Genomic DNA, 14,020 nt, shown 5'->3' on the forward strand with positions numbered 1-14,020 from the left:
GGGTTCCTATTTTAAACTTGTGCTCATTAGTTTACACAACTGTGGCATCATGTTCTTTCTTCTGTACCAGCTGCCACAAGCAGGTCTTCCTGGTGGTCAATCATTTTCATTCCCATTCCGACGAGTCAATCCATGGCCACCTCGCCATGAAGACTCTTTCAGAGTGGAGGAGCGCCACTTTATATTCTGTCTGGGTACCCTCCAACCCTCCAAGCTTCTGGGTTAGCATGGACTAGTCAGGCTGAAGGGTCTGTTTTAGTGCTGTACAATTCTATAATTATGACTAGGAGGGCACAGGTTTAAGGGGAGAGGAAGGAGGGGAGGATACAATCCTAGTCAGAAACAATCACTAAATTTGAGAGCCATTTGAATAGACAAGGTATGGAAGGATAAGGACCTTGGAACCATAGGACACTACAGCACAGTACAGGCCCTTCAGCCCTCCATGTTGTGCTGACCCATATAATCCTTAAAAAAAGTACTAAACCCACACTACCCCATAACCCTCTATTTTTCTTTCATCCATGTGCCTGCCCAAGAGGCTCTTAAATACCCCTAAATGTTTTAGCCTCCACCACCATCCCTGGCAAGTCATTCCAGGCACTCACAACCCTCTGTGTAAAAAAACTTACCCCTGATGTCTCCCCTAAACTTCCCTCCCTTAATTTTGTACATATGCCCTCTGGTGTTTGCTATTGGTGCCCTGGGACACAGGTACTGACTATCCACCCTATCTATGCCTCTCATAATCTTGTAGACCTCTATCAAGTCCCCTCTCATTCTTCTACGCTCTAAAGAGAAAAGTCCCAGCTCTGCTAACCTTGCTTCATATGACTTGTTCTCCAAACCAGGCAACATCCTGGTAAATCTCCTCTGCACCCTCACCATAGTTTCCACGTCCTTCCTATAATGAGGTGACCAGAATTGAACATAATTGACCTTGTGTGGGTAAATTGGATTGGCGTAAAGGGGCAAAATGTTTGGCATGGATGCTGTTGGCTTAAGAACCTATTTGGTGCTTTACAAAAGTGAACAAGTGTGTCAGAAAGTTTGCAGGAAAAAGCAGTTAAAATACCACCCAGAACAGTTGATTGAGATGGAGAGTGACATGAAGGAGAGTTTCTGTGGTCAAAGCACTGCGAGGCAGCAGTGAAGATTGTGAGAAAGGGGCTTGCAATAGTTTGTTGTGAATGACGTCAGCTCTCCTTGCACTCTCACTCACTTTGCAGTAGATCACTTAATCGCAAGCAGGAGCAGAAGTTCTGGCCAACCCTTTGCCCACATATGCTTAAACTGACACCAAAAATAATATACCTCCCCGAGTAATAGGAGCATGCAATCAAACCTTCTGATGCTGCTGCTAAGCAAACATACCCTGTAGATTCAACGCTGGTTTTCTTACATGAATACTATACTTCTAGGATTGACAAGAAAAGATGTGCAGGCCGCAAAACTGGTTTGCGGTGGGGATATCTGTATTAAGTTAGCGATGCATGGTGGACCAGTGAAGGTTTCGTACATTGGCTTCTCACAGCAAATTCCTATTACACATAAAGCCCAAGCTGTCATGAATAATGAAGACGAGGCCTTTGCAGAACATGTCCCCCACCTCTTCCACCTCCCCCCCAAAAAAACATTATGGAGCAAGTGCAAGAACTTTGGTGAATTAAGAACACAAGAGGCCCACTAGGGTCAGAGAGGCTGGAGATTTCAATTAGTGTGAGATTAGGACTTTGAGGATCAGTTAGGGCCATCAGGGTAGTCACTGGACCAGAGCCCATTGATGAGAACTCAAGGGAGACGGCTCAGCAAGATCCAAGTAGAGGGTGCAAAGGGGATACACTGGCCTTGACAGCCTCAGCCTGGAAGTTGCTTTTATAAGACTCACTCATGGAAGCATCAGGCATAAATAACCTGTGCTACACATGTGCACTTGAGGCCACTGAAAGGCCTGGATAGAGGATGTTTCCGTTAGTAGAAAAGCCTAGGATCGGAGGAATGAACTTAGAACTGAAATGAGAAAGAATATGTTCAGCCAGAGGGTGATAAATCTATGGAATTTTTTGCCTCAGACAGTGGTGAAGGCCACGTTACTGGGTGTATTTAAGGAAGAGATTAATAGGTTTTTGACTGGGAAAAGGGTTAAGGGTTGTAGGGGAATAGGGTTTGGAGAAAATCAGCTATGATTGAATGGTAAAAACTGACTCGATGGGGAGAAGGCACAAACTCAGCTCCTCAGGATGTCTCAGTGTATAAGCACATCATATATGCAGAAGCCCCGAATACAAGATGGCCACCTTCACAAACCAATAAAATAAAATTCCTTGGCGCAGTCCATAAAGAAATTATGCTGAGTGAAAGCATCCTGATAAACGCTTTATACCAGTATTTACCAGTAACTCAGGATCTACAGTCGGTGCAGACATTTACAATTTATTTTGTCACCCTTACCTTTCGTGAATCAACAGCAGCATACATAATATCCATCCAACCTTTGAAAGTAGCCTGGAAAGAGCAAAATTAAAACCCAGTCAACAACGTAGTACTTTCACCTCTTCTTCTCTCTATGTAAAAAGCTATCACTTCCTTATACACTGTTGCAGAAGTTCAACATTAATCAGTCAGAGCTAGGTTAGATGGCAGAGACTTCCCCCGCCCCCCCAGGTGGAAATGTCAAATACTAGAGTGCATAGGTTTAAGGTGAGAGGGGAGGCGGGGAAATCTAAAGATGAGCGGGGTAAGAGTGGTGGGTGGCTGGAAGCCGTTGCCAGGGAGGTGGTGAAAGCAGATAGAACAGCAACGTTTAGAAGAAATGGGCAGAGGGGGAATGGAGGGATAGATGATGCCATGTGCAGGTAGATTGGATTAGTTTAATTTGCACAGACATCGTGAGCTGAGGGGCTTGTCCCTGTGCTGTACTGCTCTGTTCTATATTCTATCAAGTTCCATTGTTTCCTTTGGAGCAGGCAGGTGAAAGAAGATTTAAAAAAAAATCAGCTATGATTGAATGGCACAGCAGACTCAATGAGACCAATGGCCTAATTTTGCTTCTATACCTTATGGTCTCTGTGATAAATTGGAACCATGTTACACTGATACCAGCAGGTAGCATTCTTCTGAAATTGAGTTGTCTTCACTGGTCCATTTATTGCCCGCCTGATGCAGGTAAAAGCGTGGCATTCCCACAGTTATTATGCTATGTAGATGTCAAGCACAAAGAAAACCTTACTATAGCAGTAATGAAATGCAAAAGAAACTCACCACTTGCAACAACGCCAGATAACCAGCTCCCACATTATCAAAGTTGATCTTCACATTCTTCCAACGAACGTCGCCATTACTCGATCCTATCAAAGCCTCACATTCAGTCTTGTTGTTTACTTCCTTGGGGAGAAACCTAAGTTCGGATGTTTCATTAAAACAGAAATAATACTTTCCAGCAAAAAGGTTCACTCCCATTATGCTGAAAATGAGCCAGAAGATGAGACAGACCAGCAGTACATTCATAATGGAAGGGATGGCACCCACCAAGGCATTGACGACAACCTGCACCAGGACGCAGAAAGAAGAAAATCAATGCGAAGGGAAACTTCAGTTAGGCCACAAACCAGGGACTTTAGGTCAGGGTTTAAGCTGCTGTCACCTCCCTGCATAGCTAAATACTACACCGTAGGTCTATCAACTTTGACTTTTAAGTTACAAAACTGCTTGTGTGATTGATCCAGGAATCCATAGAGATATTTGTGATCCTGTCATTTAACAGAACAACTGTGGCTGTTATTTTCTTCAATAAGTTAGCTTCTATACTTCTGTTGCTCAGCTTAAACCCTGTCATTCCAATTCCACTTGGGAATAAGCGGTCAATGGCTAAGCGTGCAATCTCGTAAGCTGCTTGTAAGCGGACATTCTGCAGTGGTGATTAAGATACACATGCAAATTATAGAATAGCACTTTTATGCCATTTCCTGCATACTCAAGGAACTTTAAGCTCTTTGCAATGCATATCACTAGATAGTGGGTAAAAGCACAGCTGAGTGAAATCGAGCTTTAAAACCAACTACAATAAATATTGCATGTTTTGTTCTCATTATGCTTTAAAATTATATTGTGAAACTCTAAAGATCTTAGCGTGCCAAATAACTGTTATATATATATTTTATATTGAGAGTGACAGAATTACAGTTTTTTTAAAACACCCTTGGTCTCTTGGGCCATGTCCCACTGTCCCCTTTAGAGGTCAGGCACCAAGGAGGATCCAAGGTTTTCGTTCTTTGCTGCTCCATTAATGGCCACTAGAAGGTGCTCCAGGGCAGCTACAAGGGTTTCTGCATCCAGATCTCCCCTCCACGTTTGTGGAAACCAACCAATCTCCTTTCTACCTTGGCACCTCTTGTAGAAGATGAACTGAAATTGACTATTCACTCCAGAGTCCTACGACTTCAGTGTGACATATCATTATTCAAAACTACAAATTAAGTTCAGAACTTCCAAATTTCATTGAATATCTTCCATCCCTCTCTAACCTTCCTGCATCACAGATCATCTATGGCAGAGATCGGCCAGGCTCTGCGGCCATGTTCAATAGCAAATTATTATTCTCATGTTACATAGCCCCTTCTCTGCAGTGACACCAGGCTTCACGCTGACATTGTCCCAGCAGCATGGCCAAGACTGCAATCTTAGAGAACCCCAAGTCCTGACACTTTAATGCCACTACAGTGGTGCTCCAACCCACTATGCCACCTGAAGTTCAAAACTTCTCAATGAACTTTATCAGATATGCAAGACAAAGTTGATGTGCATTGAAAGATATTAATATTCAATAAGCAGAAATGAAAGTAATCAGTGCATTTTACTGATGGAGTTGATGTCATAGTTTTCTCAAAGACTTCTATTCTCTTCCCCCGCCCCCCCCCCCCCGAATTTATCAAATTACTGAATGCGATTGAGTGTGACAATACATTTAATTCTGAAGTACCATTCATAAATGTACCTCAAAGCTTTTGGACTTCATGTTGGAAAAGTGATTCTATTGCTCCATGTACCATAAAAAGAAGCAGTTTCTCTTACTGCAGAGACCAGAGCTTTCTGTCATTGATGCTGCTAGACAAGCTATACTGAGATACTATACAACTAGCTCCTTGCAGCCAGCAAAAATGATGAAAATAATCAAGTAACTTGATCCAGATCAGACCTCCTGTTGAATCTGACCCTGCGTAGAACAGTAAAATTATCAAAATAAAAATGCATAATGATTTAGGGGTCCAGATATAAAAATCATCAAAAGCCACTGCATTTGGTACAGAATGTAATCAAAAGTTCTGTTTTTATCTCAAGATATCTGGAATACAACAGGCTGGAAATGATCTTTTAAGCTGCTTGGTCCTAGGCAACATGTTAAAAAAAAAGACCTCAACTTTGGACGTGTTCAGCACAGTGACACTGGAGATAGAGGATTAAATGATACAGGTAGGCTGCGTATACTTGGATTGCAGTTAAGAAAGTTAAGGGATCTTCTGATCAAGTGGTTCAGTGGAGTAGATGGAAAGACATTACTCCCTCTGTTGGGAAACACAAACAAGAGGGCTCAGTTTTAAGATTATGGTCAGCCAGTTAGGAGAGAAATTGGGAAACATTATTCCCAACTCATCCCACCACCATTCCAAATACACACACATGCACACATACACAAGAATTCTGGAGTTCATTTCCTCAAATAGCTATGGATTCTTGGTTCATTGAATTATTGATGTTATTAGGTTTTTGTTAGCTATATTGGAATAAAGAGAAAAAGCAGAACAGGATATAGACCAGTAAATAATTGAATTATTACAATTGGCTACTCCTGCTCCAAAGACATGCCCAAAATGCAATTCTGGAGAACAGCTAACAATTCAAAATGAAGAATATTTTATAAATCCTCACAAAGAACACAATGTAAAGGCTTACAGTGCACTGTGTTGGAAGAGTGTGCTATAAAGACCTGAAAAAAAGACTTGAGAACCTGAAAATATGACCCTAATATTATACCACCCTAATTGTGCTCTGACATAATGTATCTGAACTCTCACACATTTCTAAATTCAAAAGGTTTTGAATTTCATGAGCACATGCAGGTGTGTAAAAAAAACCTACAAGAACAAACAAAATGCTGAAAATACTCAGCAAGTAGAATTGTGAGGAGAGAGAAATGCCAGAGTTAATACTTCAAGCTGATTACCCCTTGGAGAATTTAGAAACCAGCCATATTTATTGCAGGGAAGTGCAGGGATAGAAAGAAGGAAATGTGCACAATGGGGTGACGATCAGGAGTTCAATGACACAGAATTGTGTTGACCTGGAAAGTGTGTTGAAGCTTGTTAAATTGGCATGGGAGGCGCAAATAGAGAGTGAAGAAATAAAATGTTAGAAACCTCCTGGCTCACACCAATCAGTATCATCAATTTTCTTTTGGTCTCCACCTGATCACAGATGTTCCTTTTGCTCTCCCTACTCTTCCCTCTTTATTGGAATTTAAACATGTCTGCTTTTTAATTTTTAAATAAGTGTTAACAAAAGATCATCAACCTGGAATGTTAACCATTTCTCTCCCCTTAGACATCATCTGCCCTTCTGAGGATTTCCAATACTTGTAGGACAGGAGCCTTTGGAGATTTGAATGATGTTCGTGGGTGAAGCTAATTACACCATGGATTTAAACCGGTAGGAAAAAGTGTAACTGGACTAGCAATGCCCACTGAATGAAGTTAGCAACTGTTAGTTGGCTTTTTTTGTGTTGTTTATGAACTTCCATGGGAACTTCTAAAATGCAAAACAAATGTCTTTTGAGAGTAGGGGAGATTCAACCAAGAGGACATGAGTTGACAGTTAGGGGGCAGATGTTTAGGGGTAACATGAGGGGGAATTTCTTTACTCGGAGAGTGGTAGTTGTGTGGAACGAGCTTCCAGTAGAAGTGGTAGAGGCAGGTTTGGTATTGTCATTTAAAGTAAAATTGGATAGGTATATGGACAGGAAAGGAATGGAGGGTTATGGGCTGAGTGCGGGCCAGTGGAACTAGGTGAGAGTAAGCATTCGGCACGGACTAGAAGGGCCGAGATGGCCTGTTTCCATGCTGTAATTGTTTTATGGTTATATCTATAAGAACTTAATGAATTAAGAGAACTTTGCAAGATTATAGGGCATCAATAATTTCTTACCTACTTCTTTTGAAAACCCTGGAGAAGAATACAACTTCTCCTGTGCAAAACTCAAACTAATTCAATAGTTTTCTTGGGATAACTAAGTTTTTCTCCTGCTTTATTGCAAGTCTTTGCAAAGTAATCCTTTAAGTGTTAGCTTTTGAAGTTGCAATCCCATTATCACAATCATTAAAGAAGCCACTAATTCCTGATTACCTTCTTTGCTTAATTGCAATATTTTGGGATGAATCTCCCTATGCAGGCGGTGGTGAAAGGTGAAGTCCGTGACTAACTGAGAGATAGACAGCAGTACCTCTGTCACTCAACTGCACAAGCAGTGCCCAGTCTTGCTGGAATGGGGAACAGATTGGGAATCCACACTCCCAATTACAAGGCAAAGTCAAATCTAAGCAATTTTAATCATTTTCTTTTAATTTAATGCTTTAACTGATTTCTAAGTGCTCTTAATTTTATCTTTTAATTTTGTTATAAACTGTCTCTGAATGTCAGAAATATTCAAAGATGGCTAAATTTCAAAAGAGAGATTTAATGATTAGCTTTATTTGTCACATGTACATTGAAACATACAGTGAAACATGTCATTTGCACCAAACCTAATCAAGGATTGTTCTGGGGGCAGCCTGTCATACTTCTGGTGCCAATATGGCATGCCCACAGCTCACTAACCCGAACCTGTAGGCCTTTAGAATGTGGGAGGAAACTGGAGCTGTAATAGCACTATGCTACGGTGCCACTCCCTCCTGCTAAATGCCAAGGTCTGGTTTGAGAAGGTTTAAAAAAACGGGAAGACTGGCCCACTGTATCCAGACTAGGTGAGAGAGCACGTGTGGAGGCAGTGTGCAGCCAAAGTCAGATCAAGCACATTCTGAATTAGACGTCCTTTTCATATGCCTTTTTTTGTAACACCTCCTGTCCATTTTGTTGACTTTATGTCTCCCTATTCACCAAGATCTGTGCTTGTTTTACACTTCTACTCAGGTGTTCATGGTCATTTCTTTTTTAGAACACAGATCTTTTGAGGGTAGAAGTTGGTTCATTCTAGGATTAAATACCCCCTACTGATCATGTCACTTCACCCCTTAACAGATTTGCCCAACTGAGCATGGAATGTGCATCTCATCTCCGCTACATCAGACGAACCAAAATCTAGAATCATCAGGCAGCTGTTTGGTGCTTTCTTCCTTTCAGGCGCAATATTGAACTCAATTATTATGGTCAGTCATACATATATTGTTATAGTAACCCAATAATTAAATCTGGCTTAATTATTCAATCTGATACAGCCAGCACTTCTGTTGGTTTTGGAGAGAACTCTCCTGAATGTATTCAAGAAAGTTAGTATCTTTCTGACACAAAATAAATTAACCTAACCTTTCCCTCCTACTCAACGCACAACGTTTCATTTTTCTTACATCCATGTCTCTTAAATGGCCCTAATGCACCTGCCTCTATCACCAGTTTAGGCTGTGTGTTTCACACATCCACCACTTCGTGGAGAAACCTTCCTCTGACATCACCCTCATACTTTTCTTCAATCACCTTAAATGCATGTCCTCCAGTATTGGCCATTGCCGCCCTGGCAAAAAGGCAGCAGCTGTCCATTCTATCTATGCCTCTCAATCTTATGCACCTCGATCAAGTCACCTCCTATCCTCCTTTGCTCCAAAGAGAAAAGCCTCAACTCACCCACCTTTCCTCTCTGACATTGCGTTTCTATGTCCTTGTTCAAAAGTTGGTCATTTCCCATTCTAATTCTCTGGAGACACCTTTGGAATTCAACATGGAACTGCAATTCTTCTTTTATTTTCCATATGGATAACGCTAACATATTGATCATTTCAATTCTTTGATGTCTGTACATGCATTCATTGTCAGAACTTGTCAAGCTCCCTTCCCATTAATGTGATCATACTTAGTGTATCAACAATAAATACTTTGTCTCTTGCAGACATCAAATTGATATATTATTCTATACTTTCATCATTCGTTACAGCTTCATCTTCTCTATGTGGTTTCCAAAATTCTCAAATGCATAACCAATTGTTTGGACATTGCAAAATTAGTGGTAAAATACAATGGGCAGATTCCATTCTTCATCAGCAATTATATGCCAAAACCAACCTTTCATATTCACAGCCTTGACCATTAGCACTTTCTCAGATTTGAGAGAGAATGTCACCCACAGAAACTTCAAGTGATCTTGGATTACTGCACAATTTATTATTTACTTTCACTCACACCACTGAAGAGAATGAACAAGTCAGGACACTTCCAACCAAGAAGCTAATTATTGTGCTTCTCAACAAGTTGGCAACTATGATCTTACAAATAAGAGTGCCCAAATTTCTTTCTCATTTGAAGACATCCAGTACTTGTTCAGAACGTGTTGTTTTGAGAGGTTGACATATTGTTCTCCTGAATCAACACACTGCATTTATTGACTGACTCCAACACCAGAGACAATCCATATCTAATTGGTCATTGTTGAAGCTCAGTACTGTACTGCTTTTTCTTTCTGAAGATCGTGGAAATGACTAGTCATTTCCCAACTTGCTTTTTAAAATGAACAGTAAGGCATTAGATTCCTGAAGTTCCTTAGCTTTGTTTATCAGTCTCCACAGCTTCAGCAGACAACAGAGGCTGGGTATATCTGAAATCCAATTTCTTTCTTCTTAAGAGCAAGATAATTTGTTAGTCTATCGATCTTGTATTAATCTGATAACTTCAGACTAAATGTGATATTTCACATGTTACAGAGAGCTGTGTTTAGACATTACATCATTGAAATACTGCCTTTATTTTGACGTCTGGATTTTGGAAGCTTGACTTAGATGCACTTTTTTTCATTCCTCTTCTGGTAATAAGGCAAGTTTTTGATATGGCATGATGTTTTCCATGTTATTCAGAGTTCATTTTCAAAAAAAAAATTGGACATTACAGCTCATCATCCTCCCAATCTTCATTCTGCGGCATTGAAATTTTCCATTCCTAGCTCAATTTTTTTTTTTGGTTGCTTCATCAGCTTTACATCAAATCATTTTTAATGTTGGTTTTAGCTCTTCTAAATGCTGCCCCTTCATCACCCATTCTTGCAGTAAACACCGTCCGAGAAGTTGCTTGGTGCTGGACAGGCATACTGAATGGAAGTGTGAGATGGGCTCATGCATTTTTGGTGGTCCACTGCAAAACTGAACTGCTCAGATTCACCACTCTCTGTGTGAAGAAGTTTTTCCTCATCTCGGTCCTAAAAGGCTTCCCCTTTATCCTTAAACTGTGACCCCTCGTTCTGGACTTTCCCAACATCGGAAACAATCTTCCTGCATCTGGCCTGTCCAATCCCTTTAGAATTTTATATGTTTCAATAAGATCCCCCCTTAATCTTCTAAATTCCAGTGAGTATAAGCCTAGACGATCCAGTCTTTCTTCATATGAAAGTCCTGCCATCCCAGGAATCAATCTGGTGAACCTTCTCTGTACTCCCTCTATGGCAAGAATGTCTTTCCTCAGATTAGGGGACCAAAACTGCACACAATATTCTAGCTGCAGTCTCACCAAGGCCTTGTACGACTGCAGTAGAACCTCCCTGCTCCTGTACTCAAATCCTTTTGCTATGAATGCCAACATACCATTTGCCTTTTTCACCGCCTGCTGTACCTGCATGCCCACCTTCAATGACTGGTGTACAATGACACCCAGGTCTCGTTGCATCTCCCCTTTTCCTAATCGGCCACCGTTCAGATAATAACCTGTTTTCCTGTTCTTGCAACCAAAGTGGATAACCTCACATTTATCCACATTAAATTGCATCTGCCATGAATTTGCCCACTCACCTAACCTATCCAAGTCACCCTGCATCCTCTTAGCATCCTCCTCACAGCTAACACTGCCGCCCAGCTTCGTGTCATCCACAAACTTGGAGATGCTGCATTTAATTCCCTCATCTAAATCATTAATATATATTGTAAACAACTGGGGTCCCAGCACTGAGCCTTGCGGTACCCCACTAGTCACTGCCTGCCATTCTGAAAAGGTCCCATTTACTCCCACTCTTTGCTTCCTGTCTGCCAACCAATTCTCTATCCACATCAATACCATACCCCCAATACCGTGTGCTTTAAGTTTGCACACTAATCTCCTGTGTGGGACCTTGTCAAAAGCCTTTTGAAAATCTAAATATACCACATCCACTGGCTCTCCCCTATCCACTCTACCAGTTACATCTTCAAAAAATTCTATAAGATTCGTCAGACATGATTTTCCTTTCACAAAGCCATGCTGACTTTGTCCGATGATTTCACCTCTTTCCAAACGTGCTGTTATCACATCTTTGATAACCGACTCTAGCATTTTCCCCACCACCGATGTCAGATTAACCGGTCTATAATTCCCCAGTTTCTCTCTCCCTCCTTTTTTAAAAAGTGGGGTTACATTAGCCACCCTCCAATCCTCAGGAACTAATCCAGAATCTAAGGAGTTTTGAAAAATTATCACTAATGCATCCACTATTTATTGGGCTACTTCCTTAAGCACTCTGGGATGCAGACCATCTGGCCCTGGGGATTTATCTGCCTTTAATCCCTTCAATTTACCTAACACCACTTCCCTACTAACATGTATTTCCCTCAGTTCCTCCATCTCACTAGACCCTCGGTCCCTTACTATTTCCAGAAGATTATTTATGTCCTCCTTAGTAAAGACAGAACCAAAGTAGTTATTCAATTGGTCTGCCATGTCTTTGTTTCCTATGATCAATTCACCTGTTTCTAACTGTAAAGGACCTACATTTGTCTTGACCAATCTTTTTCTTTTCACATATCTATAAAAGCTTTTACAGTCAGTTTTTATATTCCCTGCCAGCTTTCTCTCATAATCTTTTTTCCCTTTCCTAATTAAGCCCTTTGTCCTCCTCTGCTGATCTCTGAATTTCTCCCAGTCCTCAGGTGTGCCGCTTTTTTTTGCTAATTTATATATTTCTTCTTTGGACTTGATACTATCCCTAATTTCCCTTGTCAGCCACGGGTGCACTACCTTCCCTGGTTTATTCTTTTGCCAAACTGGGATGGACAATTGTTGTAGTTCATCCATGCGATCTTTAAATGCTTGTCATTGCATATCCACCGTCAACCCTTTAAGTATCATTTACCAGTCTATCTTAGCTAATTCATGTCTCATACCTTCAAAGTTACCCTTCTTTAAGTTCAGAACCTTTGTTTCTTTGTATTGAGGGTGGGAGGTAGGAGAGAGCCATTAAGTGACGTGGAATTTGGGAAGTGAATTCATAAATGATTTGGGGCTTTTTTGGGGGGGGGGGGGGGGTAAAAGTGGTGGGGTGAGGATGATGAAGGTAATTGGAAGGACCTGGCCAGGATCATGTAAGTGTTGCAAATTCTAGTGCTTCTCTGCCCATTTGGATGGTTAGTGATATTTCTCAGCCACTTTTTAGTTTTCCAAACTTTATTTAATGTAGCACTTGCTACTGTTTTCAGCTTTTAAACAAACAAGACTTCCGATCCACAAAACCAGCTATGCCTAGAAATTGGATTATGTTGTACTATTTCAAGACTCTTCATTGTTTTGCATCACTTTAGAAATTAGATAGAATCTTCCAGATGCAACTCACCTGACTTGACTTCTACACCAGACACGCATCAAGCAAGCGGCTTCACTCCCTATCCAACTTTCCTGGAGAATTGTTGGGGGGGGGGGGGGTGGAATTAGATCAAAGCATCATACGCCAACCACGTTGGGCAAACTTGCTTACGCCCATGTTTATTTTCTTTCCTGTACCAGAGCGATGGTATCAATCTTTTTGTGCACAACCCCTTCCAATAAGGATGAGCCCAAGATAAGGCCCCACCCCTCCTAAAGCATCAGGTACTGAGGGGCAAACTGACAGAAACTTATAAACTTCTGAGAGGCATAGGTAGAATAGACAGTCTTTTTTCCAGGGTAGAACCTACAGTCAGAGTCAAACAGCACAGAAACACGACTTTCATCCCAAATGAACCACACCGATCAAAGCTGTGCCTTGTCCTAAAGACCTAATTTCCAATATTCCTTACTTCTCCAATCAATTTTCTGCAGCCCACAGAGGGTTGCTGATGTACGCTGGCACCGTTTTTTTTTATTTCTATTGATTCCGTTTACAGATACTACTCTATAGATTTGCTAAGTTTTCCCACAGGAAAACGAATCTCAGTGTTGTCTGTGGTGACATGTATGTACTCTGATAATAAAATTCAATTTTGAACTTTCATCTTTTGCCTACATCCCCAAAATCAGGCAAGTAGACCAGGCTCATTCAATCCAGGGTTGAAATGGGTAGCATTATTGTATGAATTTGTGCTATTAGAAACGTCTAATCTTCTCAAGCTTATGGACCGAATCATTACTGGATTCGTTGCTTTCTTCCCAATTTACCTCAATCAATTTGCAAATTGCAAATGTCACTCCACTCTTCAAGAAAGGAGACAGGCAGAAGAAAGGAAACTATGGGCCAGTTAGCCTGACCTCAGTGGTTTTGAAGATGTTGGAGCCGATTGTTAAGGATGAGGTTTCAGGGTACTTGGTGACACATGATAAAATAGGCCACAGTCAGCATGGATTCCTCAAGGGAAAATCTGGCCTGACAAATCTGAATTCTTTCAGAAAATAACAAGCAGGATAGATAAAGGAGAAATGGTGGATGTTATGTACTTGGATTTTCAGAAGGCCTTCAACAATGTGCCACACATGAGGCTGTTTAACAAGTTAAGAGCCCACAGTCTTATAGGAAAGATACTAGCATGGATAAGGCAGTGGGTGATTGGCAGGAGACAGA

General features: G+C 41.1%; 1 protein-coding gene across 5 annotated transcripts in view; it reads right to left on the reverse strand.

The window, feature by feature from the left end:
- Window positions 1-14,020, reverse strand: part of LOC140741175 (sodium channel protein type 8 subunit alpha-like) — a 234,428-nt gene that overhangs the window by 14,332 nt on the left and 206,076 nt on the right. For all 5 annotated transcript variants that reach the window (XM_073071042.1, XM_073071044.1, XM_073071041.1 and 2 more), the window contains exons 23-24: window positions 3,262-3,546; window positions 2,452-2,505 (exon numbers count right to left, since the gene is read on the reverse strand). In XM_073071042.1, coding sequence (XP_072927143.1) covers window positions 2,452-2,505; window positions 3,262-3,546 — 339 coding nt within the window. The remainder of the gene's footprint in view (window positions 1-2,451; window positions 2,506-3,261; window positions 3,547-14,020) is intronic.

Source organism: Hemitrygon akajei, chromosome 18, assembly GCF_048418815.1.
Source record: "Hemitrygon akajei chromosome 18, sHemAka1.3, whole genome shotgun sequence".
Classification (NCBI taxonomy): Eukaryota; Metazoa; Chordata; class Chondrichthyes; order Myliobatiformes; family Dasyatidae; genus Hemitrygon; species Hemitrygon akajei.